This window comes from Hemicordylus capensis, chromosome 6 (assembly GCF_027244095.1).
Source record: "Hemicordylus capensis ecotype Gifberg chromosome 6, rHemCap1.1.pri, whole genome shotgun sequence".
Lineage (NCBI taxonomy): Eukaryota > Metazoa > Chordata > Lepidosauria > Squamata > Cordylidae > Hemicordylus > Hemicordylus capensis.
In genome coordinates, this window is record NC_069662.1 from 108,340,211 (window position 1) to 108,360,133 (window position 19,923).

The window sequence follows — 19,923 nt, forward strand, 5'->3', positions numbered from 1 at the left end:
GGGTCACCTCCATCCTTTAGAGGCACGATGCCTCTCAATAACAGTTGCAGGGGAGCAACAGCAAGAGACATGCCCTCCCCTGTTGCCTGTGAGTTCCCCAGTAGCATCTGGTGGACCACTGTGTGAAACAGGATGTTGGACTAGATAGGCCTTGGGCCTGATCCAGCAGGGCTGTTCTTATGTTATGTGATTTAAAACAAATTTTTAACCTTTCCCCAAAATCATAATAGGATCTTATGGGGGTTTTGGGAAAAGGTTAATGATTTGTTCAAAATTGCCCACTTACCAATTTCTTTTGTAGGTTGGATGGTAGGCAGCATCCATCATTTCGAGCTTTCCCACTGTTACCTATGGATGGAACAAGCCACACTCACAGAGTGCACACAAATTCTGCATTGCAATTTGCAAACCCAGACCCAAATAATGACAGGACACGCGTAGATGGAAGAAACTAGGGCCGCTTTATCAATAATTACAAACCTGCAATGAGGAATTGAACTAAAGTGCCGGTATCCCCTATGTGGGTCAATCTCATAGGAGGTATGCCCACAGGAGGGTGACAGACTGGGCTTTGATTCGGCTCGGAACCGGTCTGAACCTTATCCTGACCACAAGGTTACCCCTGATGAGCGGATGCATGCCAGCCCACCTCAACCCAGGTCGCAAGGCACTGAACGGTGTTCGCTGGCATCTATCCGAGTGAGAGCAGATCCAGCGCAAGAGTCGCGAGACCACCAAGTCTTCCTCCCTATTCGCACTCACTATAATGGCCCTCCAGCCCAACACCATTGCAAATTAACCTACCCCAACCTGCACTCAAACTGCAAAGTGACCCAATAACCCAGTGACAACCTTAACAGCGCAAGTGTTAAGAGCAACTTCAGCCACATTTTGACTGAGCAATACACCATGCAATGCAGATTGCAGAGCAGACCAAAACAGTGAGTGAAGCACAAGCTAGTCTCAAGGCCAGACGTGGAGCTCATCACAGCAATCATCAAGAAATATTACAGAGAGAGAGAGAGAGCTGCCACTGTCCATTTCTCACCACAACACTATCTCACTAACAAAACAAACCACAACTCAAGATAGGCAAAGGCAGGTACCCAAGTTCTTTGTCAATCTGAGATCCAGCAAAACCACATAGTTATAGCAGCAATAGCACAGCATATTCAGTACTGAAAAAAGAGAACCACAAAATCAAACCTTCCTTCCTCCTGTCCTTCCTCCTCTCTTCTTCAAGAGAGGCACAGCATAAGAGCTCTCTTACTGCCTCCTAGTCCCTTTGGATGCATTTTGAATTTGAAATTCCCTCCTTTTGTGTTCCCCTCCCTAGCCAATGGGGGTACAGTTGCCCATGACAACACTTGATGTGTATGATAACAAACCAAGAAGCAAGGAGATCTCAAGTCAATCGGAAGACAGGGCCAGAAAATCAATAATCAAGGGGAAAACTGGTCTCCAAAATGGCACTTGAAATACTAAAAATATTTTGATTGAAATGGGGTTGTTCTGTTTTGAGCTCGACTGTTTTTAGTTCAAAACACTCACAACAGCCTGTTTTGAGTCAAAATGGTCCATTTTGAGTTGAAACGTTTCAAGTTCAAAATGTTTTGTACATCTCTACATATTTTCCAAAGAGACTGGAGATTATCTAGGGGCTGAAGCCACATTACTATGCCAATGCATCACCTTAACTATTATAGCTTTACTATAATATTAAGTTCACCAAAAGGAGAGAAGCACAATTGGGGCTGGCAAGGAAAGGAAGATTTATGTATGCAAAACCAAGCTTGGTCTTACAGCATGCAAGATGGCATAATTCTGACAAAAATGGATGCTGAAGCCGAAGAGCAGTGAAAGGCTCACCACAGATGTTATACCTCAGAGAATAAGGCTTAGTATAACTTCCAGCTGAGGACATGTAATCAATCTTGATATGAGCTTATTAGCTGCATCTCCTTTATGTTACTTTGTCCTGTAAAAGGGCGGGGAGGGGGCTAAATATACTAGGCATCAGTAGAATGATACTGCTTCAAGTAAAAAGCAACAACTCAGTGCTAGAGTTTCTGCTACAATAAGCCTAACAGTCGTGTGTGGGCATGAAAAATCGATGACAAGACTAAAAATAAAACCATTCCCTGCCCCATGCTGCCTGTAAAACTGAAAGGGCTGTTCTGGAGCTAAATTAGCCTTGATTTGCAGTAGACACTGACCCCTTTCCCAAGGGCTATACTATATGATTCTTCCTGCCTTTCAGAAAGCTCAGTGCTTTGCCACTTTCCACTACGACTGACCCCAGGCTCGGATCTGTGGAACCGATATTCAGGAAATCCCTGTTCTTGTTTCTGCTGAACTGTAAGGGCTTTTCTGTTTTGATGCACTTTACTCTCTCAGATTGTTTTGTTTTGTTTTTGGCTTTCTTCTTTGCAGTTCAAAACTCTTCTTCCAATTTTATTTTTTGGGAGATAAGAGAATAGATAATGTTTATGGAGTACTTTTGATATATCTTGTATAAACACAAGATGCATAGGTTACACAGGATGGGGGGAGAGCTGGTCTTGTGGTAGCAAGCATGACTTGTCCCCTTAGCTAAGCAGGGTCTCCCCTGGTTGCATAAGAATGGGAGACTACATGTGTGAGCACTATAAAATATTCCCCGGGAGGGGTGGTGCCACTCTGGGAAGAGCATCTAGGTTCCAAGTTCCCTCTCTAGCATCTCCAAGATAGGGCTGAGAGAGATTATTGCCTGCAACCTTGGAGAAGCCGCTGCCAGTCTGTGTAGACATTACTGAGCTAGATAGACCAATGGTCTGACTCAGTATATGGCAGCTCCCTATGTTCATATGAAGTTGCCTAATACTTAGTCAGACCATTGGTCCATCTATCTCAGTACTGTCTACTGACAGGACACTAACTGGCAGCAGCTTTCCAGGGTTTCAGAAAAGAGAGCTCTTTTCCAGCTCAGCCTGACCTGGAGATTGCAGAGATTGAACCTGGGACCCTTTTTCCAAATGCAAAATATATGCTCTAGTTTGGCTATTGAGGGCAGAGCCAAGCTCAGTTCTATGTACAGGGAACCCCTCCAAGTCTGAGGCAACAATTTTGGACTATGCAATTAACACTGGAACAAACGATGTAACGATAATTAACAAACACATGGAAAATAATATATGTTAAGTAGTATGTTTTACAAAACATGAGCTACTCATGTAGTAGTAGTATGTTTCGCAAAACATGAGGTGCACAGGCTACTCCCACAAACAGCATAAACTGTCTGCTCACTGGAACCCTCACTGGAATCCACTCATTGGAGAAGATGAGACTTCATAGACCAGGGTTTCTTAACCTTGGGCCCCCCAGATGTTGGACTACAACTCCCAGAATCCCCAGACATGGCATTTGTAGCTGGGGATTCTGGGAGTTGTAGTCCAACAACATCTGGGGGCCCAACGTTAAAAAACCCTGTCATAGACAGTACTTGTACACTAGGTCAGTCTGGGGAATGGGGTGAGCCTAGCAGGATACCAATGAAGAAAATAAGGAGGCTGTTCTGACGACCAGCCAAAACTGGGCTAAGAGAGCCAAGCCCGGTTTCGGCTGATCGTCAGAACCGCCAGGAGCCACACGGCTCCTGTCGGCAAACCCGCCTCTGGAAGTTTGCCTTTAAAATGAGGTTAAGGGAGCAAGTACTCAGTGCCATTTTTAAAAAATCATTTGCCAACCCTGGCTGCTTGCAGCCAGGGCTGGGAGACTGCGGGGCCCCCAACCAGCATTGGGGGAATCACCATGATGCACTGTGCACTCGTATGGAGCATTATGGGAGTTCCGGGGGCTGGCAGGAAGCGTCCCAGCCACAGACCCTCCGCGTTGCCAGCAGCAGTCGTCAATCATGTGGACGGATGATCCGCCCATCCAGGGAGCCAAGAGGGATCATCTGCGGGGAGGTAAGTGCAAGCAGCCTTCCTCCCCACCAATTGTGAAAAAGGGCTCAAGGTCTGAACAACCCATGGAGCAACAGGGAGTTCTTGAGGTATCCAGGTGATTTTGGGCTTTATAGGTAACAACTGGCACTTTATATTGTGCCAGGAAATTAACAAATGGCAGCTTTTGTTCTCTATACCTGTTCCTAGTTAGTAAACCAGGAGCAGCATTTTGCACTCACTGAAGTTTCTGAGAAGCATTCAAAGGTAGCTGCAAGTGAAACAAATGGCCATAGTCCACTCTAGAAACCAGTAGGGCACAGATAATGGTGGCTGGGCTATCTTGTCCAGGCATAACAACACCTCTGGGCCAATGCTGGGGTCAGTATCACTGAGTAGCTGCTCAGGGCCCACCAAGACCATCCTTTTGCCCCATAGCCTTAGTGTGGTGGGGGCAGAGTGACTTTCTCAATATGAGTGCATTATATTTGCATGGTGCATTATGGGAGTTCCGGGTTTCTCCCAGCCCCCAAACCTCCCTGCTGCAGGCAGAAGCTGGCAATCATTTGGGCAGGCAATTTGTCTGCCCAGGAACAACGAGAGGGTCATCTGTGGGTGAGGTCAACGTTTCTAGGCTTCCTCGCCTCACCCCATCAAGCCCTTCTCATGGATTGTGAGAAAGGGCTCACAATTTCACTAACAAAACCTCCTATCATTCACCGTTAAAAAGAAAGTTCATCTTTATTCTTTCTCATTCTCTATTATAGTAATGTGCCAGGCTTAAAAAAACTGTGAAAAACAAAAACAAATGTGCCGTTAAGTCACAAGTCAGCTAACTAAAATTAGCCCATACCAATTAAACAATCAAGAACTTAAATGGATTAAAACACCTTGATTTAATACTTACGGACATGTTTTGTGTGTCCCCCCCCCCACCACCACCACTGACAGTCTATATGACATGAAATGCATTGGATTTAGCACGTAATTATTTTATTAGCACTTCTGGACTGCTTTCCTACTTTCTTTGAAATTATAATTCACCACACAACAAACCAGACAAGCAATCAGTGAACTACAGAAGTTTAGGATGCCATGATTTGATTTGATTTTCAAAAACATATTAAGACAATAGAACTCAAGCTAACGGAGTGATAGGCATGTTTTGTTCAAGGCAGAATTTTTATCTAAGTTGCATTGTCAAAGATGCTAGTGAAATAATTAGCAAAAGACAGTTGCTAGGGTAATTAATGTATGGCTTTTTTTGTTTGTTTGTTTCGCTGCATATGATCGTCTCACATACATGCCCAGAGATTTATGTGCAAAAATGTGTTCCATAAGAGTTAAACAGAACTCTGCTTATCCCCCAACTGGTAGCCCCTACATGGATGCATTGCTGCTGCATCGGAACACTGCAACACACTCTGCCATTCTATACATGGATGGGCTCCCATGGATCACCTTGCTGTATTCAGTGGGTGGCCCCTCTTCAGGCCCTGCATACAAAACTACTTTCCTTATGGTCTTCCTGTGCAAGGAAAACTTGGTGGGAAGACACAAGCGTTCTGTTTAACTACTGTGTGCACAGTTCTTCTGTCCGTGTGTGTGTGGTGGTAGGGGGAGATGAAACCCTTTGTTATCTTCTTTGCCAGTTTATTCCATTGCCTAAGCTTTGTTTCTTCCAGAAACAAAATGAGTTGTAAATGAATGCATGGGCCATTAATCTGTTGTACATGGCACAGGAGGGAAAGCTCATTAGATGAGTTGATGCAATTACTGCTATTACATAACCATCTCCACAGAAAGTGGATTTATTTTTGTTGTTAATAATTTACTGTAAGCTGCTACTTTAAACCTTAACACTGGCAAATGAAAAGCTGGGCAAAACTAGAAGGGGAAAGAGAAGAAAGATCAGAGAAAGCCCTTCCGATAAAGGGAAAACACACACCAAGCTGCTTACTATGGGACATCTAACAGCACCCCAGGAGCAAAGATGTTTAATTAATCACAGGGAAACAATGCACAGAAAACATTCAGAAGTTATCCACATGCGCAACCAAAACCAGGCTAAGTAAGCCCAACCCGGTTTTGGTTGCGCATGTGTACAGCCAGGAGCCATGAGGTTCCTGACAGCAGCAGCACAGAGGCAAACCCGCTTAGGGAGCCACTTCGCCTCGGTTTTGGGTGCGAGGGCTTCCAGAAAGCGAGCCTCCGGAGAGGTCTGATTATGGTTGTTGCCACCAGCTTGTTTGGTGGCGACCCAGGACCGGGCTTTCTGTTTGTTTTCAGGAAGACCCTCAAGGCTCTCCTGCTCTTACAGGCTTTTAGTTAGAATTAATTTTAATAACTTGGTTTTAATAATTGTTTTATGCTACTGTTTTTATTGTTTCGTGTAATTTAATTTGTTGCTGTTTTTTAAATATTATTTTAAATTGTGAACACCGCCTAGAGATGTACTTAACAGGTGGTATAATATACGATACATACATACATACATACATGATTGTGTGTCAGTGCCACGTGGCTTCATGCAGCACCTACACACAAGTAGCCTCCCAGCCTGTGTTGGGAGGCTTCCCATAATGCACCACGCACTCGCGCGGTGCATCATGGAAGTTCGGGGCCTTCCAGCCCCAGGAACCTCCTGCTGCTGGCAGGAGCCAGGAACTGTCTAGGTGAGTGATCTGCTCACTCACCGTCTGCAGGGGAGGTAAGCATTTCATGGCTTCCTCCCCACGTCCACTTAGAACTCCTTCTCCAATTGTGAGAAGGGGCTCTTAATGTGATCTAAACCATGTGACTATTAATCAATCCTCTTGTAACTGTATTGATGTATCTGATCTTTGATTGTAATAAAATGACTTGACTATTAATCAATCCTCAAATCGTACAGGATATATTGTCCACTTTATGGCACAAGATTATGGGCTTTTGTACCACCAGTCACTTTGTTACATATGGGGCAAACATATGGCAAAAGCATTGCATTTCCAGTACTGAGTGGTTTCTATTTAATTACCAGCTGTTCTCACCACGGCAGCAACATGCCAAAACAACAACAACAACAAAACAAAACTTTACCAGTTGAATTTTGACCTCTCATGCAACCGTTAAAAACAACTGAGTCTTATAAAAAGGGGAAGGGGGCAATGCTCCCTGCTGCATACAAGCAAGCCCTTGTGCATACACATGAAGCGGCTTACTGGATCAGGACCACTGTTCCCTCTAACAGGGATTCCCAGATGTTGACTACAACTCCCAGCATCCCCAGCTGCAGTGGCCTTTGGCTGGGGATTATGGGAGTTGTAGCTAACAACATCTGGGAACCCTTGTTACAGGGAACACTGATCAGGACCAACTCCTTTAGCCTAGTACAATACAGCCCTTATCTCAGCTAGGCCTTGTGGACTGGCCACTAATCAAAAGAGAAAACACAACTCTGTGTCAGCCCTCAGTTCTTTAACTCTGCAAAGGGGGGGGGGGGGGAGTCACTGTGAAAATGGTCATTAAATCTCTGGATAGGTTAAAAGAAAACAGTTATTCTGCTACAGATCTCAGAATTAATTGCATTTCACCATTTAGCGATTTGAAAGGAAATGGCTGGACAGTAAAATAAATGGGATCCTTGGCAAGCATGTTTTACTCACGGATGTCTTTGAAAACCCTATCCTCTGGGCACTGGCCCTGCACACATTGCTGCTCTGTATTGAAGCAGCCTAAGTGTGTGGCATCAAGGATACAGGCACCTTGTTTTGCTTTCTCACAAAGACATCCACAGCAGTACCAAGCAGTAATGTATACAGAGAGAATTTCACACAGTTCAAGTTGGGCATTCATTCTTCCTTTGCCCCGAGGAGTAGGTATTTGGGTTGCTATTTGCAGTTGTCCACCATGATTAACGTTTCTATTTGGGGCTGGTTAAGCAGTGCAGGCTTGTTTTCCCTACATGGCCTTGGGAGTACCTTTTTGTCCTTCGTCGCGTACCGTGCTGTAAGGGGCAATCTGCTTGCAGCCAATCAGGCACTTCAGGAAGAATGGCAGTGAAATCGGCAAAGACCATGCTATATGTATTTAAAAGCCTCCAACAAACAGGCTTTTGTTTGAACACCCACCTGAAGGAATGAGTGAAAACATTCTGTTTTGGAATGCCAGATTAGAATGAAGCTTTTAAGCCCTTTCACTTCTGAAATACAGACTGCTTCTGCAGGGAGCACATACGGTCTGTGTTAAAAACTCAGGTGGACGGCTCCACTAATTTCTAAGCAGTGATTATCATTTGTTTTAAGTTTTGTAGGTCAGACCACTTTGTGCACAGGGGTGGATTAAACTATTTGCCGCCCATAGGCAAAGAGGATTTTTGCCCCCCCCCCGGGGGGGGGGGGTGAGGGGAAATCCCCCCCTTTTGTGTCTAAAATGGAGTGGGCTGTCAGCTAACTGCAGGGAGGATGGAGGGGGGCAAGGAGCAAAGAGTACCCTCCCCTTACCTCTTAAAGTTCTGCCCAAAATTTTTCCCGCCAGAAGCACAGCGGCCCCTCCCCATCCTTCCAGTAACATCTGGCCATCCTGTCCCAAGGGGGGCGTGAGCCAGCAGCTGGTGAGCGAGCTTTCCCGCTCATTTCAGGCAGCCGTTTGCTGCCTGAACACCATTTATTTCACTTTCTGGAGGGAGAGAAAGTGAAATAAACAGCAAAATAAACAGCCACGCCCCTTTGCATCATCATGTTGCATCATCACGCAAAGGGGGCATTGCCAGGGCTCCAAAGAACCCGAGGAGTGAGCTCTCCCCCGCATTTCAGGCAGCCGGAGAGACCATATTATGCCTGTCTTGAAACAGTTACACTGGTTCCTGATATGTTTCTGGGCAAAATACAAAGTGATGGTTATTACCTTTAAAGTCCTGAAAGGCTTAGGTCCGAGTTACCTTAGAGAGCCTGGCCTTCCAGGATTTTTAAATTGTTGTAAGCTGTTTTAAATTGTTTTAAATGTTTGCCCTGGTTTTCCAGGGTTTTTAACTGTTTGAATGTTTATTTGGTTTTATTCTGGTTTTATAGTTTTGATTTTGTTAACCGGTTTTAATTGTTTTTATTCTGTTGTAAACTGCCCTGAGCCATTTTTGGAAGGGCAGTATATAAATCAAATGAATGAATGAATGAATAACTTTCCTGTGTGGATATTGCTCCTATGTAGGCAGTTGTGTGAAGTCTGCATGCACACCATCAAACAAGCATCTGCTCAATATGTTTGCTTGGGTGGTGGGACCTGAGAAGCTACTTGATTTGTGTTAGATCATTCCTATGAATATTTTTTTGCTCCACTGAGATCCACAGAAGATGATCCACACAGCGGAGAGTTTTAAACAACAGGCAAAGGGTATGATTCCCATCCCTATAGTAAAAAGGGTGGGGAACTTTGGCAATTCCAAGGGTTGCTGTGGAAATATATTCTGAGTAGGATGGCTCGAATTTTGGTTTATACATAATTAATTCATTTTGCGTGAACGTAGCGGCATCAGGCCACATCTAAAGAACATGCTGCCCTTCTCGGATGGAATTTGAGCGATCACCGCCAACAAGTTTAGTGCTTGGATGGTTTCATCATTTATTTATTTATTTAAAATATGTGCACCCCGCCCCTCCAGTGCACTACTGCTCAGGGCAGCTCACAACAATAAGATAGACACAAGATACAATAAAAGTAATAAAATTAACTAAATTAAACAAAAAAGAAGTTGTCAGATTAAAAACCACAATCATTATTAGGTTCAAATTAAAGCTAAAAACTGAAAATTATAAAAAGCTAAAGAACCTACCAGACATAACAAAAAAAAACTGGAGCATTAAAAAGCCTCAGGTACGTTTTAAGATGTTTTATAAAAACACTGAGGGAGGGAGCATGGCGAAGCTCTTCAGGGAGGCCGTTCCAAAGCCAAGGGGCCACAACCGAAAAGGCCCTGTCTCTAGTCTCTGCCAACCGGCTCTCTGTTAGCGGCAGGGTCATGAGCAGGGCCTGAGATGATGAGCAGAGGGCCCTGGCAGATTCATATGGGTGAATGTGGTCCGACAGATACATTTATGCCCTCTATGTTCATTATGGATTGTGCAGTGCTGGCCTAGACAGACTGCACTGGACTAATGAAAGGAATAGTGGCTTTCATTCTCCCAGCATAAAGTGGGTGGTACCAGACCTACCTGTGCTGTTGCAGGGCTCTAAAATAACACAGCCATACAAGAAGGCCGTACTAAGCGGGCTGCCTCTGGTGTGATTGCATGGCGTGCATGATTTCCACTGGGGAGACTGAAAGTTATGCATGCCATGTGATTGCACCAGAGGCAGCACTTCTGGTACTGCTATCTTGCACACAGCAGCATGACCACATGTTTTAGAGCCCCACAGAACCAGTGTTTTTAAGATCATCAGAGCTTTGTGCTAGCTTTTTCTCAAATACAATCAAATTTTTTGACTTGTAAACTGCCCAGAGATGCAAGTTTTGGGCGGTATAGAAATATTTTAAATAAATAATACAAAATTAAATAAAACCATTTGCCATTTTACCTTTATTTGCACCTAGCAGATACTGATAGCTGTCTTTTTATTACCCCACTTCCCTGCCAACTCTTGTAACTAAAACATTATTAACGGAATATTTTATATGGACTCCAAGCAGTCACCTACAGTCCAAAATTCTGCTCTGAGATTGTTAGAGTTCACTAACATGTTAATTTATATAGGCAATGGTTGGCCTCCTGGACTGGCTACTACAGCATTGTTTCTTAACACAGGTGCAAGAAAGTTCTTATTACACACAGGGCATCTTGTTTTCCAGATTCTTGTGCTTCTGGTACTTGTAAACATAAGACAGACTTTAGGATCTGTTTTGCTTTCACATCAAAGTCGCAGCCTTGTATTCTTACTGTGGAGTTGCAGGTGGAGTTTCAGGTAATTGAAGAAATGAGATGCTTAGATTAGTTGTCTGGTGTTCATTACAGCTTGGTTAGAAATCTTGCCTCTTGCAGTCAACAGAAGAAAACAAACTTGACAGTAAGCACTTGAAAACAACATCTAGATGTGATTTATTGTGAAATGCACTGTATCCAGCCCACTGCCAAGTACAGAACGTAAATCTGCCCTAGGAAAGGCATGTCCAGACATCCATAAGCAAAACCCTGCAAACATGGATACACATGGGCAGGGGTGAAGAAATGTTGGTTCAGTTTATCAGCCAGACAAAATATTTTACTTGTCAAGCTATGTTGGTACATTGCTCATCAGGACTCTTTTCACTCGTCAGACATCATTTTTCACTCGTCACAGACGAGTAGACTAGTGGATTTATGCAGCCCTGCACATGGGTACCTAAAATATAAGGAATTTCCCCACAAGCTGTGCCCATATCTACATGGGCTGCCACTGTTATACAATACTGGGCTTAAGATATACAAGAAGAAAGGGGACACTAACAATTCTCTCAAGGTTTTTTCCTCCATTTTATACTATCAAAGCCTATTTGAAGAAACACTCCATGGATTTAGTCAATTTTAGCCATTGAGGCTACTCACACAACTGGGCAGATGGGCAGGCTGAAAGGCTTTGCCAACTTACCTTCCCCTCCAGATGACCAGCAGACTTCTGCTTCGAGTGCATCTCATGCTCCCAGACAATCCACACTGCACCAAGCAGTACAAATCTCTAGAGGTTAAGGGCATGCCAGGGTTAAGTGTGTGCTTGCGACCTTAACCTCAGCTAAAGGCCGGGCTTAAAAGTGGAGTTAGGCCGGCAGGCAGCACAGGAATCCACGGAGAATACCTGTGCTGCACACAAGCAGCCTAACCAGCGTTCTCTCTATTTTTTTTTCCATCTGTGTGCTGAATGAGTTTTGTTCTGGGTGGCAGTATCAAGGCAGTGTGCGCGCACCTGCATTCAGAGTGGGGCCTTCCTGATTCAACCTGAGCGGGATCTAAAATTGACTGAGCGGACATCAAAAAACTTGTCAGCGTACACACTTGTGCACGCCTTAGAGGGAACACTGAGATTAACCCAGGCTGAGCTGCCCCAGGCTGGGTTAGGCTGCTTGTGAGAACAGCCTGATTGTGTTTCCTCTCCACTTACATTGTTGTCAGTTTATTTTTAAAGCTGGTTGCGCACATGTCTGCCTACTCACTAAGAGACATCACTGCCCAAAGCTGTCTTATTTGATCCAGAATGTGCATAGGCCCACCCTTTTCACAGACTCTTCCACATACAAAGATGTCTTTTAAAGCTTCCTTGCAAGCTTCTGATTATTATCAGTGCATTTCTCACACAGTTACCCAGATGAACCTGAATATCAGGTTTAAAGTTCCAGTTTCTGCATCACAGCCATTTCTGTGTGTTCTATGGGCACATCTACAGATAAACATGATATGCCGCAGTCAGTGTATTCGTGGTAACTAACAGTACAGCAAGCAGTACTCCAGGAGCCAGAATGTGTGGAAGAATGTTGTTGTCATAGCTGAGTGACAGCTGCTTTCCATGCAGAAGGCCCCGTGTTCAATCCCCGCCATCTCCAGGCAGGGCCGAGGAAAATTCCTATCTGAGGCCTGGAGAGCTGCTGCAAGTCAGTGAACCAATGGTAGATGGACCAATGACCAACTTAGTATAATGCAACTTCCCACAGTCCACAGTGGACTGTGCAAATTATGCAAATACCACTATCAGTATGTTCCTGACATGTTTTGTTGGCAACATGAACAAAAATTTGTCAGGATTCAGCATATCCAAGTCCTGTGAAAAAAACTTATTATTGGTTCTCACAGATCCCCATGTGTGGACATGGGATACAGTGAGGGGATTCTCACGATCGCCAAAAAGCGGGCTAAGGGAGCCTAGCCCACTTTTTGGCGGTCGTGTGCTCCCAGCAGCTAACCTGCCTAATTCCCCCTCCCCTTAGCCGAGGTTAATGGAGCGAGTGCTCTATTAACCTCTTCTTCCTTATCGTGTATTGCCGCAGCGCAGCTCCAAGCCAGGCAACACACGAGGAGATTCCTGGTGGGAGGCTGAAACCAGCCTCCTGGCCCTGGGGGTCTCTCCAGGATGCCCTGTGCACTTGCGCGGAACATCCTGGAACTTCTGGGGATCCCACGGCACCCTACAACCCCTCCGGCTCCGTGACAGAGCCGGCAGTCATGTGGGTGGCCAATCCGGTGACCCAGGGCTCTGCGGGCGATCGTCTGTAGGGAAAACGGGCTAAGTCCACTCTCCCTGCAAACCACCTAAAGGCAAGCCTCATTGATCGTAAGACTCACCTCAGTATGTGATATAAAGACAGCTTTTTTTGTTAGCAATACAAGGAAGATACATTCAGTTGTTACAAAATGCAATTCACACTAATAATTGACCCCAGTATTTCTGCTTAGGTAGCCACACCTCAATCACCACCACCATGGATATGGATACAGCATACGAGGAAGTTTTGACAATTAACTCACATTCTTTGGACATCCCCACTTCAAAGCACTTCTGTAGTCTGCAGTACTGGCAGCGATTTCTCGTGACTTTATTAATGACACAGTTCTTATCTCGGTGACATGTATAAACCATGTTCTTCTGAATGCTTCTGCGGAAAAAACCCTGCAATCAAGCAGAACAAAAAAGAGAATGAAATGAAGCCTCTCATCATGTTGCCAATTGTTCTCTGAAGTGACTGAAGGGCTGTAACATTACGACTAAGTTTGATAACCTTCAAACCTTTATGAAATATTCAACAGCTCATATTTCTCCTTTTCAACTTGGGAAATGTCATTTTATCAAAAACAAACAATGCTATTTGCCAGCTAGGAAGAAGAATGCAGCAGACATAACAAGGATTCAGAAAATAAAAAACAAAGCCATGGTTCATACATTCAGCGGGCTCTGAATTAGCATGGTGGAGGAGTAACATGAACCCCACTCTTCACCATGCAGATAATGATGTGACCTGGGCCTACTGTATTAGCCTAGACCACATGCAGGTTCAGTTTGCATGTTTTCCACTTTCTGAAGGCCTCCGTATGACTTGGCAGTCACAATGCAAGCTATCTGCATTGTAGAACGCAGGTCCCCCGGGGCGCTTTCCAGACTAGACCCTACAATGGGGTCAGGACGTATCTCGGAAGTGTGCTTCCACACTTCCTGCGTCGTGATCCCGCAGTCCCTACATGGACAGCAGGGTGCGGTTCAAATTTCCAATGTCGCGAATTGAATTGCTGCGATATAGAGCAAGGACATCTTATATCCGGTGTGAAAAAGTTGCTGTTTTTTCAGGTTGTTAGTTGCTACGAGACTGCTCTTCCTGCTGTTTATGTTCCGAATGCGACTTGTCCGAACGGAGGCATTTTGCTGATGATGAGCAACTACTGGAAAGTGTCTTGCTGTTCCTCCACCACCACAGTGGCACCCAACCAAAGATACGAAATTAGGCAAAATGGTGGAATAACATTCAAGATTATTTTTTTAATGGATTCTGTTAATGGGATCAACAATAAACACTGATTTTGTTTACCTGCTTTGTAAACCACCCAGAGTTTGGAGGGATGGAGGGAGAAAAATTCAAAGCACCTTAATCCAATAGGATACATACATGTATTACAGTTATGCAGTCACACTAAAATCCCTTATTTAATTGCATGACACCAGGACATAATGCCATGTACCCGTGAAACTAGAAAGGGGAAAAGCATGGTCACATTAGAAGATTAATGGCCATTAGCATGTATTCAACCAGGAGAGGCAAACTGTAGGCTGATAAGGGACAACTGAGAGCCAAGAGCAAAGTTCCAAAGTGATATACCTGTTGTATCCATTTTTTATCTTAACACATTTTTGGAGAACACAACATCCTTTCAATATTGGCCTCATGACAAATCAGTTTAGGGCTAATCTTGGACATTTACAAAATCTGAAATAGTTGTTTTCTGTTGTCTGTTGGGGAGAAGACCTTTGCAGCTGAGCACTGGCCAGGCTGGTGCTGCAAATAAATAATCTTAACAATGTTTTTAATTCTGGGAGTTCAAACATTCCCACGTGATTTTCCTACACAGCCTTTCACAAACGAGTGAGATCCAAACTAATGGAATTTAAACTGTCACAAAACTATAGCAAGGTACCGCAGAACATTAAGGTTAAGTGGTTACTCTGCTCCCTGCAAAGATAACCTTGAGGATCAGGGGAACTTCTTGAAAGTTGTGCCATATGACGCAGGGGGCTGCAGCTGAGTAGGAGGGAGAATCAACAGAAATGGAGAGCACAGCTGCCATGAGCAGAAGAGCCTTCAGGTCATGCAGCGGGTATCTTTGGGTCCAAGCTTATGTTGTTGCTAGTTTTATAGCGCACCCAAACAGCAATGTATTTTTAAAAAACGAGCCACCCAATCCACAGAACAAGGGAAACAAAACCCACAATATAATCATTACAAGATGGGATACTCTAGCTATTTGACTTGCGTTTATAGGTCACCTGTTTGACAGTCGCCCTGTTAGGCTACCAGACCTAGGCAATCCTTTTAACCCAGGGTTTAATTACAACTGCTAAAGAAGGAAAATGAGAAGGCCCCTCTCATTTACAGGAAGAAATTGAATTTGCAGCCACTGAAAACACGGAGGCATCCATACTTGCTTATCCTTTAGGACCAGAGGGAGATATGTTTATAATATTATACCAGTAAAGTAATGTCCCTTTTATAGGATAAACTATATAAAATGTATAAAAAACCTACAGTTTAACATAAAGTAATAATTTAAGGGTTTTTTAAAAAAAACATTGAAATATTTTCTGTGCTAAAATGTACAGAAAGTTCAATTTTGTTGGATTTCAACAGCTAGTTGTGTGAAAATGTATTATGCTAGCTCTGGCTGGTTTAAGATTCAGAGCCTGATTAGGCAAACTATATAGCTAACTATAAACTGTACAATAAGTGGTTCCCAAACCATAAAAACTGGGGTCTTATCAAGTATCTGGTGGGAATGAAAATATACAAGTAGCGTGCCATGTACAGATGGATGTAAGCCTAATAGAAATGTGTTGCTAAGTCTTTAAAGAACCAACAATGGACTGACATGAGAAAGTCAAATCAATTATTTAGAAATATTGCACATTTTTAATTTTTAATTAATATTGTTCTAATGGTTTTAATACAGTTTTAAAATATTGTTTCAAAAAATATAAATTGTTATAATGTTTTTAATGTTTTGTTTTTGTTTTAACTAATGTTTTACTTTCTGTTTTTATTTTGTAAACTGCCCAGAGATGCAAGTTTTGGGCAGTATAAAAATATGTCAAATAAATAAATAAATAAATAAATAAATAAATAAATAATCAAACTTAGTTGTCAGAATATGTTGCAGAGGTACCAAAATTTTACAGACTATCTCTCTCCTTATTTCTTACTATGGTACGTACGTACGTACGTATAAATAAATAAATGTGTTAGCCACCCCATAACAAATTGTTTCCTGGGCAGCTCACTACAGAGGATTAAAACATACAATAAAAACACATAACACACTAAATCATAACAGACCAAAAAAAAAGGTTAAAAGAAAATACAAAATACAATACAAAACAGCTTAAAAACTCATTTTTAAATTAATTAAAAACCAGAACAAATCTGAAAACCCGAATTTAAAAGGACTGTGTGAACAAAAAGGTCTTTACCTGGCGTGTAAAAGAACAAAGTGATGAAGCCAGGCGAACCTCAATGGGGAGCCTATTCCATAAACGGAGTGCAACCACTGAAAAGGCCCAATCCTATTCATCAGCTAAATATCATATAAACCTTTAATAAAAGTCTTATAATAAATAAAATCTATTTTTTAAAGCAACTCTGCTAAATTAAACATAATGAAGCTTTTCACACAATCCGCGTGAAGAGGTAGAGGGCTATCTGTGGGGAAGGAGGGTTCTACTTACCTTCGCTGCAGTTAATCTGAAGTGGTTCCCTGGGCAGGTGGATTGCCCACCCAGATGAGTGGTGGCTCCTCTGCAGCCTGCCCGCCCCTTGCTCGGACGCTCCAGGGGTTGGGCTCAGGGATCCGCTCCCTGGAGCCCCAATAATGCACTGCACAAGAGTGCGGAGCATTATTGGGAGCCCCCTTTCCCCCAGGTGTGAGCTGCAGTTGCAAGCAGCTGCAGCTGACACACCATTAAAAAAATGAGGGTAAGAGAGTGCTCGCTCCCTTAACCTCATTTAAGAGGATGGTTATTTAGGTGGGCTTGCCACCATGGAGCCACCAGGCTTGCCCTCGAGCCCAGTGGTTCTCACGAGTGTGCTAAACCCAGCTGGGCTCCCTTAGGCTGGTTTTGCATGCTTGTGAAAATAGCCTCAGTGGCTAACGCTACGTACATGGGGTTGCAGGACCCTCGGGGACATATTTCTGGTAAGCAGAGTAGGCTGAGGAGGGAAGGGGGCCCCATAGAAAATTGTCCCTCTTCTGTTGCATGTGCAGCATTAATCTGGGTTTCAGACATTATTTTGAGAGGAGTCACATTTAATTTTATGATACACATTGTAATTCTAAAGACATGAACATGTGGAAACATATTCCTGTCTTTTTTTTTTTTACTCCTCTATCTAAATAAACCCTAAATGGAACATTCAACTGTCTCAGCCACACCCACCTCTCAAGCAGTATCTTATAATTTACTATTACTAATTTCCCTTTTTTTAAAAAAACAGCACCGGTGGCTAGGTTTTCCTAAGCCATCAGTTATAAGATTTCTTTTGCTTGTTTCCATTCTTTCCAGGATCCCTCTACTCAAAATCCTAATTACCCTTGTGAGTGACAGCTACTGAAAAACTACCTTCATGTAGTGAAGTCAGGCTCCATGTCACGGGAGACACATATGTAAGTGGTATAGCTGGATTGCTGTTTCATTTCCGTAGTGGCAGCACCGGCAGCACTGAACGACATGCATGGCAACTGCATATGTTACCTCTGCTATGCGGAGACCTGATCATGTATTAGCTGTTTTTCTACATCTACTGCCTGACAAAAGTCCTATTCAGACATGATTGCAAAGATACTATACATGAGTAAAAGTGTCAAAAGTGGGGCTGGAAGTCCCACCCCAGCCCATCACCACCAGCAGTGCACAACACAGTTACAGCGGTGTTTGAAGAGGTGAACACTGTAAACATGATGGCAGGCCAGCTTCCCAAACACGGAAACTCCTACCATCATGGATATGGTGTTTGTCTTCTCAGACGAATGCTGCTGTAACTTCTGGGCCTTCTTCCAATGCTTGTACTTGCTTACAGTGCCTTTACAACAACGTCTAAACAGGGCTTCTGATAAGATTTTATTTAAGCATCTGAATCAACCAACAAATCAACGTTGTGTTTAAGCGTCTGAATCAACCAAAGCCACCAGCAAACAAGCAATGAACATAGGAACATAGGAAGCTGCCATATACTGAGTCAGACCATTGGTCTATCTAGCTCAGTATTGTCTTCACAGACTGGCAGTGGCTTCTCCAAGGTTGCAGGCAGGAATCTCTCTCAGCCCTATCTTGGAGAAGCCAGGGAGGGAACTTGAAACCTTCTGCTCTTCCCAGAGTGGCTTCATCCCCTGAGGGGAATATCTTGCAGTGCTCACACATCAAAGTCTCCCATTCATATGCAACCAGGGCAGACCCTGCTTAGCTATGGGGACAAGTCATGCTTGCTACCACAAGACCAGCTCCTTGCTCGCCCCTTGCTCGGACTTGCTTGATCACAAAGAAAAAGTGTGATGGAAAGGACAGCCTGACTCTGTGAGAGAAGCAAGTGAAGAGCCTACCTCCAGTTGCTTTAATCATAGGCGGAAATCAGGGCAGAAATAAGCAAACATGTGTTTCCAAACCTGCTTTTCCTGAAGTAATGAAAATGCAGCACTGGCAGGGTGGAACTGGCAGGTGAGAAAAGAGATTGTTAAACCCTCTCTTGTCTGTTGATTCTCCCCTGCAGGGCCATTTTCCCTTAGGGTGGCTAAAATCTTAGTCTCAAAACCCGGCTAGAGAGGAAAATGGTCCAGGGGAGGATGTTTGCACAGGAAAATTGACAGGCAGGTGAAAGGTTAACCAACCTCATCTCCTGCCTGCCAGTTCTTTCCTGAAAATGTCCCACACAACTTCTGCATTTGTGTTGTGAGTTCAATATTGGGTTAGGAACCCTGTGTTTGCCTCATAGTTCCTAGATGTTCCTACCTAGAGAGAGGTAGGTACCCTGTAGGTCCCAAAGTGCTTCCAAAATAAGCCCCAAGCTGCTCCTTCCGATCTCTGATTAGCTCTTGTGTAGAATCTGCATGGAATTGAAATGATTCCTCTTGTGACACATTCGGAAAAGGAATATAGGCTCAAGTGTCTTGAAATGTACATTCACAACATGATGGGATTCACCCTTAGCTTTCATATTTGACATTTGCCTTCAAGAAAACTACACTCACTAAGATGGAACATATAATTTATTATCTGTAATAACAATAATAGTAATGATATAATGTCTTTAAATTAATAGCCAGCAGGGTATAAAGTCACATAAGTTATTTTTCTAAAAATCCATTTGCCCACATTTTGCTCTATTTATTAGTGTTGAGTACTCTTACAAGGGATGTATTATGCCTGTGAGGCATAAGGAATTTACATGAACAATTCTCATTAGTGTTAATGGGCGCTACAGCACCCACATAAATCCTCTGTGATAGGAGCATAGGAGCTTCAGTGACAAAATAAGCAGGAAGAATATTAACCTTGCCATACAAAATATAATATGCTCATAGAGCAATATGCTCAAAGCTGAACATCTTATATTTGTCTTTTAAATATGGCCTGCAGAAGGAGCAAGATCACAGAGTGCTTTGTTCCAGCATGCAGTGCACAAATGATGCCTACAAAGAACGGTTTTAATTTTTTCATTCACTATGGAATGAAGGAAGAGCACAAAAACCTGAATTAATTTGGCATTTTGAATGTCTACTCTGCTTTCCCCCCCATTTGCTCATGAATGCAAAAC

At 43.4% G+C, this 19,923-nt stretch overlaps 1 protein-coding gene across 11 annotated transcripts in view; it reads right to left on the reverse strand.

Annotated features, from left to right (window-relative positions):
* Positions 1 to 19,923, reverse strand: part of RARB (retinoic acid receptor beta) — a 490,600-nt gene that overhangs the window by 60,288 nt on the left and 410,389 nt on the right. For all 11 annotated transcript variants that reach the window (XM_053263915.1, XM_053263907.1, XM_053263908.1 and 8 more), the window contains one exon: positions 13,388 to 13,529. In XM_053263915.1, coding sequence (XP_053119890.1) covers positions 13,388 to 13,499 — 112 coding nt within the window. In that variant the 5' untranslated portion in view covers positions 13,500 to 13,529. The remainder of the gene's footprint in view (positions 1 to 13,387; positions 13,530 to 19,923) is intronic.